Source organism: Hylobates moloch, unplaced genomic scaffold (genome assembly GCF_009828535.3).
Source record: "Hylobates moloch isolate HMO894 unplaced genomic scaffold, HMol_V3 SCAFFOLD_41, whole genome shotgun sequence".
Lineage (NCBI taxonomy): Eukaryota > Metazoa > Chordata > Mammalia > Primates > Hylobatidae > Hylobates > Hylobates moloch.
In genome coordinates, this window is record NW_026652316.1 from 438,623 (window position 1) to 461,905 (window position 23,283).

Below are 23,283 nucleotides of genomic sequence, written 5' to 3' on the forward strand. Positions count from 1 at the left end.
ACCATGATCATGCTACTGTACTTCAGCCTGGGTGACAGAGTGAGACGCCTCTTAAATAAAAACATATCCATCCTGTTCTGGAGAAACTTGGGAATTCAGTGAATGGGGGAGTGTGGGAAGTTGTAATTCCTCCAAAAATCAGAAAAGCTAGGTAGACAGTAAGCCTGGGTCCCTGGGATGGCCTCAAATGAAGCAGGAGGTCTTGTAAGTAGCTTTGATTTGTTAGGATATTGATTTGGTTGCTTTAATGGAGACAAGATAGAAATGTACTTCTCTTTCATTTGAAAGTTCAAGTGTGATTGGGTGCAGTGGCCTATAATCCCAGCACTTTGGGAGGCCAAGGCAAGAGGATTGCTTGAGCCCAGGAGTTTGAGACCAGCCTGGGGAACAGAGTGAGACCTCATCTATACCAAACATTAAAAATTAGTCGGGTGTGGTGGCACATTCCTGTAGTCCTAGCTACTCAGGAGGCTGAGGTAGGAGGATTGCTTGAGCCCCGGAGGTTGGAGCAGTGAGCTGTGATCCCGCCTCTGCACTTCAGCCTGGGTGACAATAGTGAGACCTGTCTTCAAAAAAGAAAAAGCCCTAGCTGCTCAGCAGGGGTGGTGATAGTGGTAAGGCTCTGATCTTTTTTTTTTTTTTTTTTTTTGAGACAGAGTCTCGCTGTCGCCCAGGCTGGAGTGCAGTGGCGCGATCTCGGCTAACTGCAACCTCCGCCTCCCGGGTTCAAGCGATTCTCCTGCCTCAGCCTCCCGAGTAGCTGGGATTACAGGCGTGTGCCACCACTCCCAGCTAATTTTTGTATTTTTAGTAGAGACACGTTTTCACCATGTTGGCTGGGCTGGTCTCAAACTTCTGACCTCAGATGATCCACCTGCCTCAGCCTCCCAAAGTGCTGGGATTACAGGCGTGAGCCACTGCGACTGGCCACCTGAGGGTTTTTCTTATCTTTCCTTTTCATCTGGCCTCGGTAGAGGCAATAGAGAGGAAGAGACTTCTCAGGATGGGGGAGAAGAGAGTAGTTGGGGTGGGCTGCCTTTACAGACAGACGAGGGCGAGATGAATTTTTATTTATTTATTTATTTATTTTTTTTTGAGAGGAGTCTTGCTCTGTTGCCCAGGCTGGAATGCAGTGGCGCAATCTCGGCTAACTGCAAGCTCTGCCACCCAGGTTCACATCATTCTCCTGCCTCAGCCTCCCGAGTAGCTGGGACTACAGGTGCCTGCCACCACGCCCAGCTAATTTTTTTGTATTTTTAGTAGACACTGGGTTTCGCTGTGTTAGCCAGGATGGTCTTGATCTCCTGACCTCATGATCTGCCTGCCTCGGCCTCCCAAAGTGCTGGGATTACAGGCATGAGCCACCGCACTCAGCCCTTTTTTTAAAATTTTTGAGATGGAATCTCACTCTGTCGCCCAGGCTGGAGTGCAGTGGCATGATCTCAGCTCACTGCAACCTCCGCTTCCCGGGTTCAAGCCATTCTCCTGCCTCAGCCTCCTGAGTAGCTGGGATTACAGGCACACGCCACTACGCCCGGCTAATTTTTGTATTTTTCGTGGGGATGGGGTTTCACCACGTTGGTCAGGCTTGTCTCGAACTCCTCACCTCGTGATCCACCCGCCTTGGCCTCTCAAAGTGCTGGGATTACAGGCGTGAGCTACCGCACCCAGCCTGAATTTCTATTAATATTTTACACAAAGCGTGGCCTGTTTGTTTTGGGGCGTGAGATGAGCATACCAGGACTTGGGGAATGAACATGTGTGTAGTGAAGCTGGAGGGTTACAGCCTCCCCAGTTAAGGACAGTCTTCCCAGGAAGGAAAGAAGAGGTGAAAGCAGAGGGGTGGTCCTGACTGTACCCTGAGGAGCCATCAGTGACCTGACCAAGGGGAGCAGATAGGTCTCCCCCGGACAGAGAAAAGTCCATGCACTTTCGAGACCTGTTTTCACAGTTGACATTTGGTAATCCAAATGAGAGTGTGCTTCAGATTGAAGCCAAAAAATACAGTGCCCCCAAATGAGGGCACATGACAGTCATTGTCAATGTCTGGTGGGCTAAGGCTCTGTAACTAGAAGTTTGGAAAGCCGATAAGGTATAACAGAGGCCAGGTTGTCATCCATCTGGCCAGTGACAGGTGATCAGCGCAGTGCTAGGGGCACTCGGGTGATGGCATGATCGCTGTGGTCAGCTCAGAGCCCTGAGGGGAAGCAAGTGGGCTCCCACCGTCTCAGGGCAGTACCACTGCTGTGCGGCTGTCAGTCAGTGCTGCAGGCGCTGAGAGGAGGGGCTCGTGACCGCCCCAGGGAAGCTGGGCATCACCAAAGGGAGCTTGTTTGCCAGGGACACTGCAAGTAGGAAGCGTCTACAGGTCGACGACAGGCCTGATCTCTATGACAGGGTCTAGACTTCCCTCAGGGTCCAGGGGCGCGCCTCAGGGTGAACTGGAAAACTCGACCGCACTTTAGTGCCAGGTGGGCAGGGATCCCCATGTCACGGTGGGAGTGGGGCGGCTGATTGGGGCTGGAAATGTAGGTGGGGAGGCGGCAGCCAGGGAGCAGGGCATCCTGCGAGAAGAGCATCCCGCTAAGGAGTCTGAACCCCATCCTGTAGGCGGGGGAGTCATCAGGGCAGGGCAGACGCAGGACCAGATGGCCGTTTGAGGTGCTGAGCAAAGATCCTGGTTTGCGGGGAGAGGTGAGATCGAGGCCCGTTGGGAGTCCGAGGCTTAACCGCGGCTCAAGCAGAGGGGAGGGAAGGCTGGATTTCAGAGGTAGGGAGGTGGGTGCACGACGGGGACGGAGAGCCAAGTCAAGGTTAATGCCGGTGCTCGGGCGGATGGTGAAAGCAGCAGACGGCCTTGACCGGGGTAGAGAACTCGAGCACAGGAGCAGGTTCTGTGTGTGTGTGTGTGTGTGTGTGTGTGTGTGTGTGTGTGTGTGTGTAGGAGTTTTGGGGTCACGGGAAGTACTGAGAGGTGAGGAGTGGGATTTGGGACGTGCGTAGTTGAACTCACAGGACGTCTAGGTGGAGAAGGAATCACTTCCTGTCTCCGGATCCGTCTCGATCTCTGCCCGGCGAGGGCGCGCCCCGGCTGGGTGTGGACACGGTTCTCGGGCCGCGTCGGGCCGGGCGGGTGGCGCGTTCCTGCGGGTTGGGCGGCTGGGCCCTCCGGGGTGTGGCCGCCCCGCGCTCCGCCCCGCGCTCCGCCCCGCGCCCCTCCTCCGCCGCCGGCTCCCGGGTGTGGTGGTCGCTCCAGCTCTCCGCTCTCCCAGCTCAGCGCCGCCGCCCGGCCCCTCTAGCTTCCCGGTAAGGCGGTGGCGGCGCATCCCCCGGCGACTCCTCCCGTTCCCTCTTCCGCTTGCGCTGCCGCAGGTGGGCTCGGTCTGTGGGCGCCCCCCGATTTCCCGCAGGTCCCGCGCGGGGTCGGAGCGGGAGGTTCCCTTGCCGTTTGCTCCCCGCGGGCCTTCGGGCTCCGGAGAGGGGACGCCGGCCCTGCGCGGGGCGGAAGCGGCCGGGAAGCCACGTGTCCCCGCGGCCGCGCGTGGTGGGGGAGGCGGGCCCGGCGGCGCCCACGTGGCCTCCGCGGGCCACGCCAGGGCTTTCGCCCGGGCCCTGACTGCACCTCTCGCCCCGCAGAACCATGGCCAACCTCGAGCGCACCTTCATCGCCATCAAGCCGGACGGCGTGCAGCGCGGCCTGGTGGGCGAGATCATCAAGCGCTTCGAGCAGAAGGGGTTCCGCCTCGTGGCCATGAAGTTCCTCCGGGTAACTCGCCCCCGTCTCCCCTTCCCCCGCTGCAGCCGGCTCGCGGGTGTTTTTCCCTCCCGGCGGCGGTTTGTCCGCGTCTGCTTTCCGAGTTCATTTCGCCGCAGCGAAATCCCTTTGCCCTCTGCCCCCGCCCGCGGCGGCTCGGGCCCGCCGACCCTTTCCCGGGGCGGTGGGGACAGACGCCCTTGGGAAGGTGAAGCGCTGGTAGCGTGACTCGCCCTCCGGGTCTGGGTTCCTTCCCGCGGGCCGCTACCTGCCCACCCGCCGCGTGGGGGCAGCAGGGAGCGGAAAAACCCAGCGCCCCAGACCCCCTGCGCCTGCCCACTCGGGTCCACCTAGGCACAGGATGGAGGCTTGGAATGTCCTTTGCTTTAGTCTGAAACTCCGAGTTCCAGTGCGGTGCTCCTCCTTTAGCATAGGGTAGGAACAATATTTTCCACATTAAATTTGGGGCACAGATCTGAATCTCTACACTTACGGGTAAGTATGTAAGTACTGAAATTCGACCAGGCTCATCGCTGAAGAATGTTCTCAGTTATTATCTGAAATATTTAAAAGGGCATTGTGAGTGGCCCAGGAGAGTTTAACATGACTTCTGCCAGGCATATGACCTGTCATATGTACTTCAGTGGCAGCCAAAATTTAATTGCCTAAATCTAGATCCTCAAACCACCTACTTTTTAGGCTTACAAAACCCCTAATGTCATTGACAGTATGAGGGTGTCTTTACGATTAGAACAGTCTTGGCCAGGCGCGGGGCTCACGCCTATAATCCCAGCAATTTGGGAGGCCGAGGTGGGTGGAGCCCAGGAGTTGGAGATCAGCCTGAGCCACATAGCAAGCCCCTGTCTCTACAAATAAATAAATAAATAAATAAAAATTAATTGGGCATGGTTGAGTGCATCTGTAGTTCCAGCTACTTGGGAGGCTGAGGCAGGAAAATCACTTGAGCCCTGGAAGTTGAGGCTGCAGTGAGCCATGATTGTGCTACTGCATTCTAGCCTGGGTGAGGAGAGTGAGACCCTGTCTCCTAAAACAAACCGAAACAACACACCAAAAAAGAACAGTCTTTCTGTTAAAATGGCATTAGTTTCATGGTTTGGATGGGATTTAAAAAATATTTATGTGTGTATGTGTGTGTGTATATATATATTTCCACACCCCACTTAGGAACGTGGGCTAGAATATCAAACCGGACTTGCTAATGGGAGGTTCAGAGGATGGGATGGAGTCTTTCCAGCTTAGCTCCTAACTGGTGCCTCCTCTCCAATGCCAGGCCTCTGAAGAACACCTGAAGCAGCACTACGTTGACCTGAAAGACCGCCCATTCTTCCCTGGGCTGGTGAAGTACATGAACTCAGGGCCGGTCGTGGCCATGGTGAGTGCTTGTGGGGAATGAGAGAAAATGAGGAAAAAGTGCTCAGTGTTCTTTGTTAGACATCTCCCTCAGCTAATCTAAATTTCATTTTATGAATGGAACCCGCTGAAGTTACTTAACTGAGCAACTAGGAGCTTGGGAGGAGAAAGCAAATCAGACCTTAGAAATGGGAAGGATGTTAGCTGGGTGTGGTGGTGCACGGCTATAATCTCAGCTACTTGGGAGGCTGAGGTAGGAGAATTGCTTGAACCCGGGAGGTGGAGGTTGCAGCGAGCCGAGACCGTGCCACTGCACTCCAGCCTGGGCAACAGAGCAAGACTCTGTCTCAACAAAGAAAAAAAAAAGATACGGGAAGGACTTTTTCAGGTCCATGTCTCCAGGGTTAGATAGAATCTCACTGCCTGCAAGAGTGGTAAATTTTCGGGCCAGGCACGGTGGCTCACGCCTGTAATCCCAGCACTTTGGAAGGCTGAGGCGGGTGGATCACCGGAGGCCAGGAGTTAATCCCAATTACTCAGGGGGCCATTTACTTAGGAGGCTGAAGCACAAGAATCGCTTGAACTCAGGAGGCGGAGGTTGCAGTGAGCTGAGATCATGCCACTGCACTCCAGCCTAGGCGACAGCAAGACTCCATCTCAAAAAAAATTATAAAGTACTAAGTTTCTTCTGTTTGACAAGTGTTTTAGACCTTAATGTTTCCTAGATTAAAAAACTTTATCCTATTTTCTCATGAAAAATTCAAATGTAAGGATATAAGAAGTTCTCAATCCTATACTAGAAGCAGTTTCTTCTGGATGGTGCTAATGTCCAATTGGGAGTGGAGAGAATATGAGGAGAGAGTGGCTGGGTGAGGTGGCTCACGCCTGTAATCCCAGCACTTTGGGAGGCCGAGGTGGGTGGATTACAAGGTCAAGAGTTCAAGACCAGCCTGGCCAACATGGTGAAACCCCATCTCTACTAAAAAAAAATACAAAATTAGTCGGGCATGGTGGCGTGTGCCTGTAATCCCAGCTATTCGGGACGCTGAGGTGGGAGAATTGCTTGAACCTGGGAGGCGGAGGTTGCAGTGAGCTGAGCCACTGCACTCCAGCCTGGGCAACAGAGCAAGACTCTGTCTCAAAAAAAAAAAAAAAAAAAAAAAAAAAGAGAGAGAGAGAGTAATATAGGGAGGCAGTGAAATTGTTGAGAAAGTAGATCTATTTCCTGTTCCCCTTTTTCTTCCTTCTGCTCTTCCCTGGAATCCTTACCCTAGCATGTTAGTCTTTCTTTTCCCTCTTCTAGCAGTCTTCTGGGATGCCCTTCCCACTGATCCTATTCCACACTGGCCACTTTCTTCTTTCTTCACCAGTTCTTCTGTGTTGATGGCTGCATAAGGATTCCAACATTGTTTATCTCTGTCTCAGCTAAACTGGGAAGTCCCCAAGTTGGACAGACTTTTCTTTGAATCCTAGCAATACGTTTGGAATGGAGTTTTTTATAGGCCCCTGCTCTCTGCTGGGGTTAGCTGATAATCATGTCACTGATTGGTCTCATTGATGTGTCCTTTCGGGTAGGAGTAAATGTTAGACCCTACCTGTCCTGAGTGGCAGATCTGATTATAAATCCATTTTCACACTTTCGAGGTCTGGGAGGGGCTGAACGTGGTGAAGACAGGCCGAGTGATGCTTGGGGAGACGAATCCAGCAGATTCTAAGCCAGGCACCATTCGTGGGGACTTCTGCATTCAGGTTGGCAGGTAAGTCCAGGGACAAGAGGGTGGATGACTTTTATGCAACACCATTTAAAGCAGACGTCGGGCGTATCCTACTTTCAGAACAATCTGTGCACTTTTGTTTTTTTTCTTTTTTCTTGAGACGGAGTCTCCCGCTGTTGCCTAGGCTGGAGTGCAGTGGTGCCATCTCGGCTCACTGTAACCTCCACCTCCCGGGTTCAAGCGATCCTCCTGCTGCAGCCTCCCAAATAGCTGGGATTACAGGTGCCGCCACCATGCCCGGCTAATTTTTGTATTTTTAGTAGAGACAGGGTTTCACCACGTTGGCCAGGCTAGTTTCAAACTCCTGACCTCAGGTGATCCGCCTGCCTCGGCCCCCCAAGGTGCTGGGATTACAGACATGAGCCACCGCACTTGGCCTGAACTTTTAAATTAGTTGGCGATTATCATTGTATAAAAACTTTCAGGCTGGGTATATCATTGTATAAAAGCTTTCAGGCCAGGGGCTTACGCCTGTAATCCCAGCACTCCGGGAGGCCGAGGCGGGTGGATCACCTGAGGTCAGGAGTTTGAGACCAGCCTGGAGCCTGCCCAAGATGAACCCCGTCTCTATTAAAAGTAAAACATTAGGGCATGGTGGTGCATGCCTGTAATCCTAGCTACTCAGGAGGCTGAGACAGAAGAATCGCTTGAACCCAGGAGGTGGAGGCGGCCTTGAGCTAAGATCACGCTACTGCACTCCAGCCTGGGCAACAAGAGCGAAACTCCGTCTCAAAAAAAAAAAAAAAGCTTTTACACATAGCTTCTTCTCTAGGTTACTTAATTTTAAGCAAGATAACAAGGGAGCCATATGTGGTAATTCCTGTGTAGTACAGCAAAAAATGCTAGGTGTGGAGAAGGGAAGCATTCCAGCCACATCCATGAGTACTTTGTCCATGGGTGTGTCACTTAACCTTTTGATTCCCTCCCCTGTACACAATCTGTTCAAAACCTTTACAAAGTGGTGACGTTCAAGTGGGATCAAGGGATTTTTATTAATAAGCAGCGTTATGTCATGGTTGGGCTTTGCAAATCAGTGTTATAAGAAAATGCAGCAGAGCTGGCCTATGACAATGAATACATCATATCTAGTTGGGATGTTGATCTGGAGTGGGTTTGAGTATTACTGTATTTTTCAAAATTTGAGGAGGAGTGTTTTATGTCATCGGCAATCTTGGGGTACAAGCACTCTTTTGATGGGGAGGCCAGACTTGGAAGCATAATACAGTTGAAACAAGGAATGTTTTAAATCAAGCACCTTTGCAGTTGCATAGCTGCTTTTAAAAGGAAATGCTTCGGGGGTATAAATTGGTCTGCTGCTTCAAGTGGCAATTTGGCTGAAAGAGTCTGGAGTGGCTGTCCGTTGCGGTACCCATTAAACAGACTTTTGCACTTCAAAACATGGCAACTCGTAATTCTTTTCTTTCTTAGGAACATCATTCATGGCAGTGATTCAGTAAAAAGTGCTGAAAAAGAAATCAGCCTATGGTTTAAGCCTGAAGAACTGGTTGACTACAAGTCTTGTGCTCATGACTGGGTCTATGAATAAGAGGTGGACACAGCAGCGGTCTCCTTCAGCACGGCGTGGTGTGGCCCTGGACACAGCTCTTCATTCCACTGACTTAGAGGCAACAGGATTGATCATTCTTTCTTTTATAGAGCATATTTGCCAATAAAGCTTTTGGAAGCTGGACACTGTCTCCTTGTGCTTATTTGATACTGAGCTGAAAGAAGTGACTTTTGGTTCTCCGGCTGTAGTAGCATCATCTACATCTAAATCCTGCTTGTCAAAGAATGATCTGATCCTGACGGAGTTTTGTTCTCTTGCCCAGGCTGGAGTGCAATGGCGTGATCTCGGCTCACCGCAACCTCTGCCTCCCGGGTTCAAGCAATTCTCCTGTCTCAGCCTCCTGAATAGCTGGGATTATAGGCATTTGCCACTGCGCCCTGCTAATTTTGTATTTTTAGTAGAGACGGGGCTTCTCCATGTTGGTCAGGCTGGTCTTGTACTCCCAATCTCAGGTGATCTGCCCGCCTTGGCCACCCCAAGTGCTGGGATTACAGGTGTGAATCACCGTGCCCGGCCTATTTATTTGAGACAGAGTCTCGCTTTGTCGCCCAGGCTGGAGTGCAGTGGCGTGATCTCAGCTCACTGCAACCTCCACCTTCTGGACTCAAGCCTAGTTGGTCAAGTGGTTCTTGTGCCTCAGCCTCCCGAGTAGCTGGGATTACAGGTGTGAGCCACTGCACCTGGCCACCTGTAAGAAAGATTTGTTGAAACTTGGAGTGAAACATGCAGACTAGGGAGATACTCTAGATTTATATATCTGCTGATTACAAATTGGGCAAGTTACTTATTAGGAAATGGAAGCCTAAAGACATCTGTGAAATGGGCCTATCTACCACTGTAATGCAAGATTAGTGAAATTATGTATATGCAGCTAACCTAGTGCTTGGCCTATAGTTGGTACATATTTCTGCAACCCTACCCCTTTATTTTTTTTCCCTGGGGTAAGAGACTTATTCATGCTGGTTTCCTGGGCTAGATGCGGTGAGTGGTTGCTAGAGGCGTATTCCCTGCTTTTGAGGTTAATTTTGCTGGATTGGAACAGTTGTAAAATGTTATTAGCACCTGTCAATACAAATCATTTGTAGCACTATCACCTGGAATCAATTATAAATTTACATTTCCTGTAAAAAACACTGGTGAAAGCTAAATGTCACTCCTATATATAACAATGCTACGCTTTTTTTTTAGACAGAGTCTCACTGTCGCCCAGGCCGGAGTGCAGTGGCCCGATCTTGGCTCACTGCAAACTCTGCCTCCCAGGTTCAAGCAATTCTCTGCCTCAGCCTCCTGAGTAGCTGGGTTTACAGGTGCCCGCCATCACAGCCGGCTAATTTTTGTATTTTCAGTAGAGACGGGGTTTTGCCATCTTGGCCAGGCTGGTCTTCAACTCCTGACCTTGTGATCCACCCGCCTCGGCTTCCCAAAGTGCTGGGATTACAGACGTGAGCCACCGCGCCCGGCCATCTCATGCTTTCAATAAATATTTTTTTTAAAAAAATAGTAAAAGTGCATTATTATTTAAAATGCATTACCTTAGCTGGATGCAGTGGCTCATGCCTGTAATCCCAGCACTTTGGGAGGCCAAGGCAGGAGCATCCCTTGAGCTCTTGAGACACTTGTTTCTGGGCATAACTAGTTTCCCAAGAAGCATGTAACGGTTTAAAGAAATACATGTGGCTGGGCGCGGTGGCTCATGCCTGTAATCCCAGCACTTTGGGAGGCTGAGGCGGATAGATCACAAGGTCAGGAGTTCAAGACCAGCCTGGCCAATATGGTGAAACCCCCATCTCTACTGAAAAATACAAAAATTAGCTGGGCGTGGTGGCGTGTGCCTGTAGTCCCAGCTACTTGGGAGGATGGGGCAGGAGAACTGCTGGAACCCGGAAGATGGAGGTTGCAATGAGCTGAGATCACGCCACTGTACTCCAGCCTAGGTGACAGAGTGAGACTCCGTCTCAGAAAAAAAAAAAAAAAATTGCTGGGTGCAGTGGCTCACGCCTGTAATCCCAGCACTTTGGGAGGCCGCTGAGGCAGGCAGATCACGAGGTCAAGAAATCGAGACCATCCTGGCCAACGTGGTGAAACCCTGTCTCTACTAAAAATACAAAAATTAGCTGGGTGTGGTGGTGCACGCCTGTACTCCCAGCTACTTGGGAGGCTGAGGCAGGAGAATCACTTGAACCCAGGAGGCAGAGGCTGCAGTGAGCCGAGATCATGCCACTGCACTCCAGCCTGGTGACAGAGACTCCGTCTCAAAAAAAAAAAAAAAGAAAAAAAAAATATATACACACACACACATATATACACATATATATATACACACACATATATATATATATATAAATTTGTCAAAGCTCATGGGATAGTAAATGAGCACCAACCTAGGAATTCCAGCTTACTATAGCAACTGTTCAAACCACTTAAGGTAGAAAGCAGGGCAGAAATTAGGCTCTTTTTTTCTTGGAATGTGTTACATGAAATTAATCCCTGAAGAGACCCGGTCCATCTCATTACTGTCTTACATATTGTTTCCCAATTCATAAAAATCTCTACCAACTGCATCTGCAGTAAAAATTGAATAATTTTCCAAAGAGCCAGCTGTTGGTAAAGGAGGGCTTTTTTGCATTCCCTTTTAATGTTAAGGGCAAGAGCCAGCTGGGATACTTTATTTATATCCAATTAACTTTGCTGCTAAGGTGGGTAACGGAGTTAAAAAAAGTCTCCCACTAGCTGGGTGCGGCGGCTCACGCCTGTAATCCCAGCACTTTGGGAGGCCGAGGCAGGCGGATCACGAGGTCGGCGGATCACGAGGTCAGCAGATCGAGACCATCCTGGCTAACACGGTGAAACCCAATCTCTACTAAAAATACAAAAAATTAGCCGGGCGTGGTGGCGGGCGCCTGTAGTCCCAGCTACTCAGGAGGCTGAGGCAGGAGAATGGCGTGAACACAGGAGGTGGAGGTTGCAGTGAGCCGAGATTGCGCCACTGCACTCCAGCTTGGGCGACAGAGTGAGACTCCGTCTAAAAAAAAAAAAAAAAAAGTCTCCTACTAAGCGTGCCAACCCGAAAACACGATATTCTAGCTGAGATGATTTAATTTCCCCATAAAGGTCCCTAGTCACCTTGGCTCCTGCTGTGGTTTTTGCCCTTTCCCTCCCTGCCCATGAAATCCCACCTCCAGTGCAACCTCATCCATATGTCTAACCATACTACTCTTGGTAAATTCTTCCTTACAGCACTTGCGTGCCTGCTCCCCCTTGTAAGAGGAAGGGACTGATGCAACTTTCACAGGGGTCTCTGACTGCTTATAGAGGGCACACGCAATAGAAAAGCAACCCCCAAACCAAAGCATATTAAAGAACTGCTCAAATCCAGCTTAACTTTAACATTTTATTTTGTGTAAAAAAGGGCAAATTTAGTGAATTATTTTCATCTTGTACACAAAGTTATAATTTTAATGCTTTTCACATCCATGCTGAAAATTTGCAATTTGGTAAAAATGAAAGGAACATAAATTTTTCCAAAGGAATTTTCCACGCCATTATATATACACTTCATGAGAAAGTTTCAAACACTTTCTCAATGATCACGAGTTACCAAGAAAATAAAAGATTAAATTTGTACAGATATTGATCTATATATCAAATACATACAGAAATGATGTAAAAACCTTATGCAGTTTACTTTGACCTCTGTCCTCAAAAGATTTGCCCAGGGACAGATGCTTTTCTTTTGTATAAATGACTGTGGCTTTATTTAAAATATGAAAATCAAAGGAAGAAACCCAGTTTAATCACAGTATTTTTAAAATCCCTTCCCAATATTAAAGGATCATTACCAATATATAGCACCATAATACAAATATTGATGGGAGAGGGTATTCACATCACGCAAAATTAATAATAATAAAAACAAACAAACACTGAAAACCCGTGTTAGTATCGTAGAATAAGAAGTTGATAACAGCTTTAGCTTTCCTCATACACGGCAAGGAAAAGGTTAAAGAGTTTAAACTACCAAAAGTCCCCAAATAAATCCTAACAGGAAAAACAGAACAAAACAAAAACAAACCCAAGGTCAGCAGTACATTTTGAACCGTAAAAGAGAATGGGGCGATTGAGTTGTACAACTGGAGTTATGGCTAAGACATAAATCTCCTCTGCATTAATTAGTTTTCGGTTCGTCAGCAGTAGGAGTTAGTGTGTGAACAATGAAAGAGGGCTTTAGGTTGTGTTTAGACTGTAGGAAAGTCCTTACCAACCTTCAACTGTTGGTCACGGGATCAAGACAAGAAACACTTCATGAATTAGGAAATTCTAAAACACTCAGAGCCTGGGTTTGCTATAGAATTGGAAGCTTATGAAACCTGGGTATAAATGAGCATTTCATAGATTACCAGGACTGACTAGCTCCAAATCCTGTCTCTCCTGGTTTAGTCAGTTCCCCATGGAGCTCCTAAATCCACGGTACTGGCAGAGAGCACTATACAACAGGCTTCTTGTGCCTGTGCTGTGGAATTAGTCCTGGATTTAATTCGTGAGCCTGAGAATAAAGACTGCTGTTAACCCTTGCTTTGGAATACTTCTAGGCTTTAAGTTTACGAGAAGATTTTTCAAAGTTAAAGATATGGGAAGTGTGAGGATGTCCCATATACAGTAGGTCCCTCTCAGCAATGTTAAGATAAATATCCAGTAATTTAACAGCTGAATTCACATATATTTGACACATGAGAATCAACTTACGTTGATGTGATCTGCATTTATGCCCCTAAAGAGTCAGTATTAAGAAATGGTGACATGCGATTCCACACATTCTTACACTATAAAGTAACAAATTTTACTTCCAGTAGCTATTATAAAACCTTATGTTATTAACCCCTCTTGCATAGAATGAGGTAAACCTGTGCGTATTACCAATGCTAGTATTCCCAAAAGTAGAGCAATATTTTAGAAAATAAATTGCTGGTTTTTTTTAACGTTCTATGCATTTTAAAATTCAAACAAAAATCTTACCTAAAATGGTCTCCTGGGGCTTTCCATTAACATTTTTTAAAGCATTCCACAGGCTGAAGGACTGTAGAGGTTAATCATTTTGATTAATTTCTAATTAGCCCTACCTATATTCCAGAGGAGATGGTCAATATTACCACTCTGAAGAGGCCAGGCTAAGACCCAGAAGCACTTCTAGAACAGATGCAATTAATTCCTGAGAGTTTAGTTTATGAACCTCACTGGTAAACGCTAGAGCGCTCTCATTCAGTCACAACTCAGTAGAAAGTTAGAAAATGCAGAGAGCAAACCTTTCACCAATTTACCCTTGTATCCTTTTTTTTTTTTTAAAAGGAAGTCATGTGAATTTTAAAACAGGGAATGTTCAAGATGGTCCAAATCGGTTATTATTAAAATAAATCCTGAATACAATTAAAGACAATTATATATATATATATATGGAATTTTAAGAAAATTAAATTCTCTTTCAAATTAGTTTTCTACCAAATCCAGGATAGATAAAAGCAGAGCTGGAATGATTTTGAAATCTAAACTTATTTTGGCTTTGAATAACTTTCAATTCGATTCTCCTAATACAGAACATCTGTTTTTGGTTGTGGTTATACCAAGCTGTTATTTCACAGACAGAGGGAAATGGCAGAGAACTGATCAGAATCCCTTTCGCGGGGTATTTTTTTTTTAGAAAGGAAAATAAACTTAGGACAACATTACATTTTCCCCAACCCCTCAATGTGTAGACTGAGATCCTGTATATCTTGTCAACCATTCCAGTTTAACACTTTAGTGTTAGGATAATTCTAATCATTTTTTTTTAATTAAAAGAGAACATATAAAAGTATCCAGAGTTCTTCCAGTTTCATACAGAACTCCAAATAAATTTTCACAGAATGAAAAATATTTCTGTACAAACATTTAAAATGGGCTGCAATAAAATGCCAACAAGCAGAAATAATGATCCTTCCATGACCTTTGTGGTGATGACCCCTCCATGAGGAGTTCAGTTGCATATTTCTGCAGCAAAGAAGCTGGAGATGTGACTGGCCTAACTTCTAAAAATCCCAAAATCTCCCAACAGGTACCAAAAAGGTTCATTTGTAATGACAGTTCATTTGCATTTTAACAGCTATATCCTTCTTAAATCATTTCCTTCAATCCTGTTACCTAAACTTTAATCTTACCAAAAAAGTTAGAATTTCAGTTCTTGTTAACAATGCACATAAATCCAAACTTGGAAAATATTACAAAATTCTTTCAAAAGCTTCAAATACAACACAAAAATTGTCCATCTTTATAAATTGAAAATTTCCCACCCCCTCCCGACTAAAATAGATCCCCCACCCACCTGAAAAATCTGGAACTGAAATCTTCTATGTTTAGCAAAATGTCCCAGTAGAATAGCCCCCTGTACAGCTGGATTGATTATAAATCAGTCCTGTGTAAAATCCTCCCCCTCCCGCCCTCAGTTTCTGAGCCACCTCATGGCTCTTGTTTGATGTAGAAGTTGGCAGAGCCATTGCTTTCCTGATCTGATGCTCCTTGAAGGAAATTATAATCCTCTCCATCCAGCAATTCCTCCTTCAGCTGCAGTGTCGTCACTGAATGAAAGAGAGAGAAACACATGGGCATTAAGGCTCTCTAGAGTACTCGGATTGCCCGTGATCTTCATGTTCCATCAGCCTTACAGTTATTAAGGCTTCTTCATTTCTTCAGTAACTTCAAGTTAAATCCAAGTACGAGCATTCAGTTAATTTTAATTTTCAAGTATATTAGCAGTTAAGAAACATTCTGGAAAGAACAGTACTGCGTAACGGATATCTTCAATGAAATGTTTGCGGTAATGGTGCTCACTAATCTGACTGGGATAATGAGAATTTTGTTTGTGATTAAGTATTCACTTTTATGTCAATGTTTGTACAAACAATGATGTAGTTCTTTCATGGTTCTTAAGTACAATCTTTTTTTTTTTTTTTGAGATGGAGTCTCACTCTGTCATCAGGCTGGAGCGCAGTGGAGTGAACTCGGCTTACTGCAACCTCCACTTCCCGCTTCAAGTGATTCTCCTGCCTCAGCCTCCCAAGTAGCTGGGACTACAGGCACGTACCACCATGCCTGGCTAATTTTTTGTATTTTAGTAGAGACGTGGTTTCACCATATTGGCCAGGATGGTCTTGATCTCCTGATCTTGTGATCTGTCCGCCTCAACCTCCCAAAAGTGTTGGGATTACAGGCGTGAGCCACCGTGCCTGGCCTCTTAAGTACAATCTTAATTACCAACACAATACATATGACTTTAATAAATTATTAATCCCAAGGAGTATTATTTTTTTTGAGATGGAGTCTCGCTCTGTAGCCAGGCTGGAGTGCAGTGGTGTGATCTCGGCTCACTGCAATCTCCGCTTCCCGGGTTCAAGTGGTTCTCCTGCCTCAGCACCGCCCCCCCAAGTAGCTGGGACTACAGGCGCCCACCACCATGCCCAGCTAATTTTTGTATTTTTAGTAGAGACAGAGTTTCATCATGTTGGCCAGGATGGTCTTATCTCTTGACCTTGTGATCCGCCCACCTCGGCCTCCCAAAGTGCTGGGATGACAGACGTGAGCCACCGCACCCGGCCTCAAGGAGTACCTTTATTAAAAAGATTCTCTGAAGAAAAAGATATAAATCTGATGTTAAATAAAAACATTAAAAAATTATAGATTATATAAGGATGTAACATATTTTTAAAGAGTAAACCTGGGCTGGATGTGGTAGCAGCCTGGGCAATGTAGCAAATCCCCATCTCTACAAAAAACAACAACAAAAAGCTGGGTATGGCTGTGCAAGCCTGTAGTCCCAGCTACTCAGGACTGAGGCAGAAGGATTGCTGGAGCCCAAGAGTTCGAGATTACAGTGACCTATGATTGCGTCATTGCACTCTAGCCTGAGTGACAGAGTGAGACCCTCTCCTCCTACCAAGAAAAACTAATATTAAACTCCTGAGCCAAGTGTGGTGGCTAATGCTTACAGTCCCAGCTATGCAGGAGGACAAAGGAGGAGGCCAGTTCAAAGCTGAGTGCCTGCCTGAGTTCTTATTTGATGACTTTTTAACGAAAACAAATTAACAGTATAGCCATGTTTCCGTAGGTCTTTAGTATGGAAAACGGTTTTTCAGTTTCATATCCCCAAAGTGCTGGGATTACAGGCGTGAGCACCGCGCTTGGCTGTATTCAGGTTACCGTCTAACCAAAGTTGAGCTCAAATAATTTAAAGAACAGGGCCGGGCGCGGTGGCTCACGCTTGTAATCCCAGCACTTTGGGAGGCCGAGGCGGGCGGGTCACGAGGTCAGGAGATCGGGACCACGGTGAAACCCCGTCTCTACTAAAAAATACAAAAAATTAGCCGGGCGTGGTGGCGGGCGCCTGTAGTCCCAGCTACTTGGAGAGGCCGAGGCAGGAGAATGGCGTGAACCCGGGAGGCAGAGCTTGCAGTGAGCCGAGATTGTGCCACTGCACTCCAGCCTGGGCGACAGAGCGAGACTCCGTCTCAAAAAAAAAAAAAAAAAAAAAGAACAGATGAGGTGGTCTTTTGTGCTAACACATCCACTTGAATCTAGTCCCATGGTGAGCAATGCTACCTTCTTCCCCAACTTCTTTAGCATACACGGATCTGCTAAATCAGAAGTCAGAAACTGCTTTTTCCACCCCTGCCTGGGCCCTGTGCATTTTTTTTTTTTTTTTGAGAGATAGTCTCACTCCATCACCCAGGCTGGAGTGCAGTGGCATGATCTCAGCTTACTGCAACTTCCGCCTCCCGGGTTCGAGTGATTCTCATGCCTCAGCCTCCCGAGTGGCTGGGATTACAGGTCTGTGCCACCACGCCTGGCGAATTCTTTTGTATTTTTAGTAGAGATGGGGTTTTGCCATGTTGGCTGGGGTGGTCTTGAACTCCTAGCCTCATGTGATCCACCCACCTTGGTCTCCCAAAGTGTTTGGATTACAGGTGTGAGCCACCGCGCCTGGGCTCTTTATACATTTGAATGGTTCTTTACGCATTTGACTGAATATTTCGATACAAGAGATTTCACATGAAAATCTGAAAAGTAGATAGACTTGGAAACATGAGTGCAGCATCCTTAAAGAGCTGTGATCAATGGGAACTGACCGGCTACTTAATACCCCCTGAATCTGGGCAGCCTGAGATCTCTGTCCACCACAGAGCTCACTGCCCAGGTTGCCCACAATACTCACACAGGTAACCACCAGCCCCTGCAGGCATCTGGCTCCAGATCAAGGGTAAAAGTTCTTCATTTTTCTCTATTATGTATCTTTTCATTAATAAATGGAGAAGATACACATATATGGGATGTAAATTGGAAACTGCTCATACAGAGAAAAAAGTCAACTGATGAGAATGAGAACTCAACAGAGTATCTGGATAGGTAGTATGCCATTTAAGTTTTTCATGAAGCAATGGCAGTGTCATCATATGGAACAATATTAAAATTGCTACAACTTTTAAAGTCAAATAGTACAGTGAGAAAAATACTTCATGTCTTTATTTTATTTTTTTAGTAGAGATGAGGTTTCACCATGTTGGTCAGGCTGGTCTCGAACTCCTGACCTCGTGATCCTCCCACCTTAGCCTCCCAAAGTGCTGGGATTATAGGAGTGAGCCACCGTGCCTGGCCCATGTCTTGATTTTAGTTACAAGCAATTACTTTAAAAATAATGGCTGCTGACATCTTACTTGCTAATTTAAAGAATAATCTTTTTTTTTTTTTTAAGATAGTCTCACTCTGTCACCTAGACTGGAGTGCAGTGGCACAATTTCGGCTCACTGCAACCTCCACCTCCCAGGTTCAAGTGATTCTCCTGCCTCAGCCTCCCAAGTAGCTGGGATTACAGGCATGCACCACCACACCTGGCTAATTTTTGTATTTTCAGCAGAGATGTGGTTTCCTCATTTTGGCCAGCTGGTTTTAAACTCCTGATCTCAGGTGATCCACCTGCCTCAGCCTCCCAAAGTGCTGGGATTACAGGCATAAGCCACTGCGCCCGGCCAAGAATAATCTTTTGAGAGATGGCAATTTGTTTTATTTGGTACTGGTTTTGGTATTGGTGATCAAAAATTTAACAGGCCAAAGACAGAAAAGTGAATACGTTATGCATATAATCATAGCAAACACCCATCAGACTGTTCAAAGGTACAGCAAACAAGACTGTGCAGTTAGTTCTTCCTTTCATTAAAAAGTTACTTAATATAAATAAAAATGCTTTTATGAGGAATGGTATCAAATGTATGACAGTTATCCTTCAAATCTAGCCAGCATGCAGTCATTCAGCGTGAGGGCCATTTTAACAATACCTAGAAAATACACACATGGAAAAGAAAACGAAACCCAAGTTTCATTAAAGGTGCAGTACCCACAATAAAAGGTTGATTAAAACAGTATCTTGTTCTATGATGACTGGATGGCTAAATGAATGAGAAAAGAATTACTGTGCTTCAAGATCAAACATGTTTCATTCAAACGGATGTTTTTTAAAAAAATGTAAGAAAAGTAAGTTGAGATTCTAAAGCATATCCTGAAGCTATATGCATTACTGCTAACAACAAATTTCTGGATTATGCTTCTAGTCATGTTAAAATATGAAAATGATGTGCTAAAAAAAGTCACTCAAGATAAAGGTGAAACACTCACTCAGATGTGCAATGTTTTAACGCAAAGTTTCACTGTTTTCATGGAATCTAAAACAAAGCCTGTCTCGTTATCTTCACATGAATCATTTCTCCTTTCCAGGCCTTCTCAATAAATGATGGATGAAATAAAACAGATCCTGTGGTTGAATGTCCTTTCTACACAAATGCCTTTTCTTTTCTCAGCTCTGTTTTTAGAAGGAAGTCACTTTGTTGACACTAATCACTAACATTTCAGGAGATAAGCTAACTGAAATCACATTTTTCCAGCTACGAAGCCCACAAATAATAAACTCTTTCAACAGCTAATGAAACCACAGCTTTCAGATAGTTAAGGTAGCAATGTAGTCCCTACTTAGTTTCATCAGAGAAAAATCACACCAAGTCCCACAAGTTGTGCCCCAGCTCAGAAGACACCAGTGGAAGAAGGAAGTCACATAGGAGGCCAGATAGTTTCCATCTAGTTCGTCTACTCTAAATTCTTGGGTTTTGCCAGTGCCAGAAGTTCCGTTTTAAATGAATCAGTAACCTATCACAAAATGTGACATACATCTTCAAAACCAGCCTCATGCTTAAAGAAAATACATCCAAGATCCAATAAAAGCTCAAATATATTCGGAACTCACAATATCCATAGTTAATTAAGTAATGCAATACTATTTCATAAATAAGTGCAAAAAGAAAAAAACTTAGACAAGAAAAGAAACTGGAACGCTCTTTAGACTTTGAACATTTTTCCGTTAAAGAGCAGGTACATTGGATTTACAATCCTAATTTGTTTTTTGTACAAAAGAAGTAGTGTAATTTCCTCTGGATGTAAGAACACCACAGTGATCTTCAGAGAAAAAGACTGGGAAGGGGGCAAGATGGCCTAATACATTATGAGGGAGGCAAAAGCTAAAGAACATATCCTAAAATGGCAAAAACCACCAAAAAACCAACAACAGAAACAAACAAGAAAACCCCCATAGGTGCAAAAATATTAGCAAACAGAAGAATGAGAAGAAAACAGAGCTAGGTAACAAGTCTCATCTAGGTTTTCAACATACAAAACATTTGAAAGAATGCTGATTAGAGAAAACAATTTAGTCTAAAAGCAATAGTTAGCATATGGCAGAACATATGCTAAGGCAGGTATAACTCTGGCTTTGAAGCTGTATGATCTGATCTGTACTCACGCCTGAAGTTCATCATACCTAAGTGAAGTCTTCATACCCTATGATAATACCATGCTTGTTCTTAGTAATTACAAAGGGCAAAACCTTCTGCAGTCTTCCTTACAATCGACTACCTTTGCCTAACCAATTACACTCAAATCAAATGCCACTATTTAATCACTATACATACATAATCATGAACTTATGGAAATAATAAAATGCAGGTATTGAATTTCCAAATTTGTTATTCAACTAAGATTGTGATCAATGTTACTGCCACAACTAAAATTAAACTGGAACTCAAAACACATCCTTTCCATGAATGAGACACTATGAAATGTTATGAACAAAGCCTCGTTTTTCTGTCTTTTTAATCAGACTTATCCCTAATGACACACTTTGTTCCCAGGTCAAGTCACATGCGATTCTGCAATGAGGAATGTTCAAAACCATGAAATATTCCAAGTTGTCTCACAATTCCAGAACTTGAAATTATAACTACCCTTATTTGAAGCTCGGAAGTATTTTATAACAAAGTAAAAATCCTTCCCTGATGTTTTGTCTTAGTGAAGTGACTACTAAGGACTAGTGAAATGAATTCCTTAGTTGAAAGAAAAAGAAAAAAAATTCAATGAGTCAGCATCTGTCATGCCAGACCATGCTTTGTCTCCCACCACCCTACCCAGTACTTTTACCCTCTGAAGTACCTGAGATGCTGATGTGACTAATTACCTGTTTTGAGGCTGGGACTGAACTCTCGGCTAGTGCTGGGAGGTGGGAAGGCCTCCGGGGCTGTCTGTGCTGGAAGGGTTCGATATGGAGGAGGAGTCAACTCTTCGTCACCAGAGAAGCCCCTCCGCACCCCACCTGTCATGGGCAGGCTCGACAAACTGACAGGCTTCTTCCCAATTGGCATCTTCCTCTCTAAATATCAAGTCAGACTAAAGTAAGCTTTCACTTACATGCGTGGTAAGAAAAGTGCATTATATAACTAGGAAAGCTGTGCTGCAGAGGACACTCTCAAAAGAGAACCAATTATGCAAAGTTTGTATTTCTGAAAACAAGGAAAGAGAGACTGAATGTGTGTGTTGGGGGAGATTGTTTCTACTCTCCGAGAGTCTGGTAATAACTAGTTCTGACTCTCAAATTTAAAACAAGACAAAGTAAAATGAATTATAGAGAGCTTTAAGAACAGCTGGGCCGGCCACAGTGGCTCACGCCTGTAATCCCAGCACTTTGGGAGGCCGAGGTGGGTGGGTCACGAGGTCAGGAGATCGAGACCATCCTGGCTAACACAGTGAAAACCCATCTTTACTAAAAATACAAAAACAGCTGGGTGTGCTGGCAGGCGCCTGTGGTCCCAGCTACTCGAGAAGCTGAGGCAGGAGAATGGCGTGAACCTGGGAGGCGGAGCTTGCAGTGAGCCGAGATCGCGCCACTGCACTCCAGCCTGGGCGACAGAGCGAGACTCCGTCTCAAAAAAAAAAAAAAACAAAAAAAAAACAGCTGGCTAATTTCTTTCAAGAAAGTCTCTGCTTGAGGTGGGATAAAAACCCAAAGGAAGGAAGAAGGGTCTTAAAATACTACTTTTAGGTAGCATTTCATGGCTCATATAAGCCCAAACACTGGTGGAGAAATCAAAACAATTTAAATGTATTATCTGGGTGTAGGATGTTACTGATATAAAATGTGCTCCCTTTTAGTTTACAATTCACTCTTTTAGAAAACACAATTCTTATTCTAAAAGGTACTTCCAAATTCAAAGCTTATTGCCTGTAAATTCTTAAGCAATCTGATTTATTCTGAAACAAATTTATCAGGCTGGGCATGGTGGCTTATGCCTGTAATCCCAGCACCTTGGGATGCCAAGGCAGAAGAATCAGGATGGCTTCAGGCCAGGAGTTTAAGACCAGCCTGGGCAACACAGTGAGACCCATCTCTACAAAAAATAAAAAAAATTAGCTGAGCAATGCGGGAGTCTGATGTGGGAGATTTGCTTGAGCCCAGGGGTTCAAGGCTGCAGTGAGCTATGATTGCACCACAGTGCTCCAGGCTGGGCAATAAAGTGAGACCTTGTCTCAAAAAAACAAACAAACAAACAAAAAATATATATATATATGTATCACACCCTATATATACGTATCACACCCTTCAGCTATAGTTTTCTATACAAATATAAGCCTTCTAAGACATGTACAACGCTTTTGCCAACCAAAAAAATACTCTGAACTCTGCAAATATTGAAGAACCAGGCATAGTGCATTAATCATATTGAAAGCTGAAGGATCAGCAGGGTACAGTGGCTCACGCCTGTAATCCCAGCACTTTGGGAGGCTGAGGTGGGTGGATCACTTGAGGTCAGGAGTTCAAGACCAGCCTGGCCAACATAGTGAAACCCCGTCTCTACTAAAAATACAAAAATTAGCTGTAAGTAGGGGTGCACACCTGTAATCCCACTACTTGGGAGGCTGAAGCAGGAGAATTGCTTGAACCCGGGAGGCGGAGGTTGTGGCGAGCCGACATCGCACCACTGCAGTCCAGCCTGGGAGACAGAGCAAGGCTCTGTCTCAAAAAGAAAGAAAGAAAGAAAGAAAAAAAAGCGAAAGGATCCTTATCCTTGTGACTGAGTTATGTCTGTTTTCTTCCAGATGACAGAATAAACCAAGTAAGAGCAATAAAAAATTATGCTTCACAAAATCAAAACTAAAAGGTAAATGTAAGCCACACAGTATTCCTATGTAAAATGATGTGGGATTTAAGCTGTTATTGAGTAGATTCAATTCTCAAGAGCCAAACCAAAATCACATGCAGCAACAACTTAAGACTTTTTCCTAATATACCACATACAGATAAAAACGCAAGGAGCAATGTCCCCTCTTACTACTTACAGTAGCCCCCGAAAATGGTGAGATTTAAAGCAGAAATCACTACTGCTTTTCCTGCTCTAGAATTACCACATCTTAAGGAAAAGAGG

At 45.3% G+C, this 23,283-nt stretch overlaps 2 protein-coding genes across 14 annotated transcripts in view; one reads left to right on the top strand and one right to left on the bottom strand.

Moving 5' to 3' along the window:
• The first annotated feature begins 3,128 nt into the window (after positions 1-3,128).
• Positions 3,129-8,584, top strand: LOC116463550 (nucleoside diphosphate kinase B). Of its 2 annotated transcripts, none has more exons than XM_032146697.2 (5): positions 3,129-3,372; positions 3,637-3,766; positions 5,046-5,147; positions 6,770-6,882; positions 8,329-8,584. In XM_032146697.2, exons 2-5 carry the CDS (start codon positions 3,641-3,643, stop codon positions 8,444-8,446), a joined length of 459 nt encoding a protein of 152 aa, XP_032002588.1. In that variant the 5' UTR covers positions 3,129-3,372; positions 3,637-3,640; the 3' UTR covers positions 8,447-8,584. The 2 variants fall into 2 exon arrangements, with proteins under 2 accessions (XP_032002588.1, XP_032002587.1); XM_032146696.2 differs by having other exon boundaries at positions 3,135-3,306.
• A 3,260-nt stretch (positions 8,585-11,844) lies between these two features.
• Positions 11,845-23,283, bottom strand: part of LOC116463552 (MBT domain-containing protein 1) — an 85,525-nt gene continuing 74,086 nt past the window's right edge. For 8 of the 12 annotated variants that reach the window (XM_032146701.2, XM_032146700.2, XM_032146699.2 and 5 more), the window contains 2 exons: positions 21,042-21,233; positions 11,845-15,072 (listed from right to left, as the gene is read on the bottom strand). In XM_032146701.2, coding sequence (XP_032002592.1) covers positions 14,954-15,072; positions 21,042-21,233 — 311 coding nt within the window. In that variant the 3' untranslated portion in view covers positions 11,845-14,953. The remainder of the gene's footprint in view (positions 15,073-21,041; positions 21,234-23,283) is intronic. The other 4 variants (XM_032146703.2, XM_032146702.2, XM_058434704.1 and 1 more) reach the window with 3 other exon arrangements.

Excerpts from the sequence above, each read along its gene's own strand:
- LOC116463550 (XM_032146697.2), top strand. The coding sequence starts at position 3,641 with ATGGCCAACCTCGAGCGCACCTTCATCGCCATCAAGCCGGACGGCGTG. Across the intron at positions 3,767-5,045 it reads TGGCCATGAAGTTCCTCCGG|GCCTCTGAAGAACACCTGAA; the intron begins GTAACTCGCCCC and ends CTCCAATGCCAG. Across the intron at positions 5,148-6,769 it reads CAGGGCCGGTCGTGGCCATG|GTCTGGGAGGGGCTGAACGT; the intron begins GTGAGTGCTTGT and ends CACACTTTCGAG.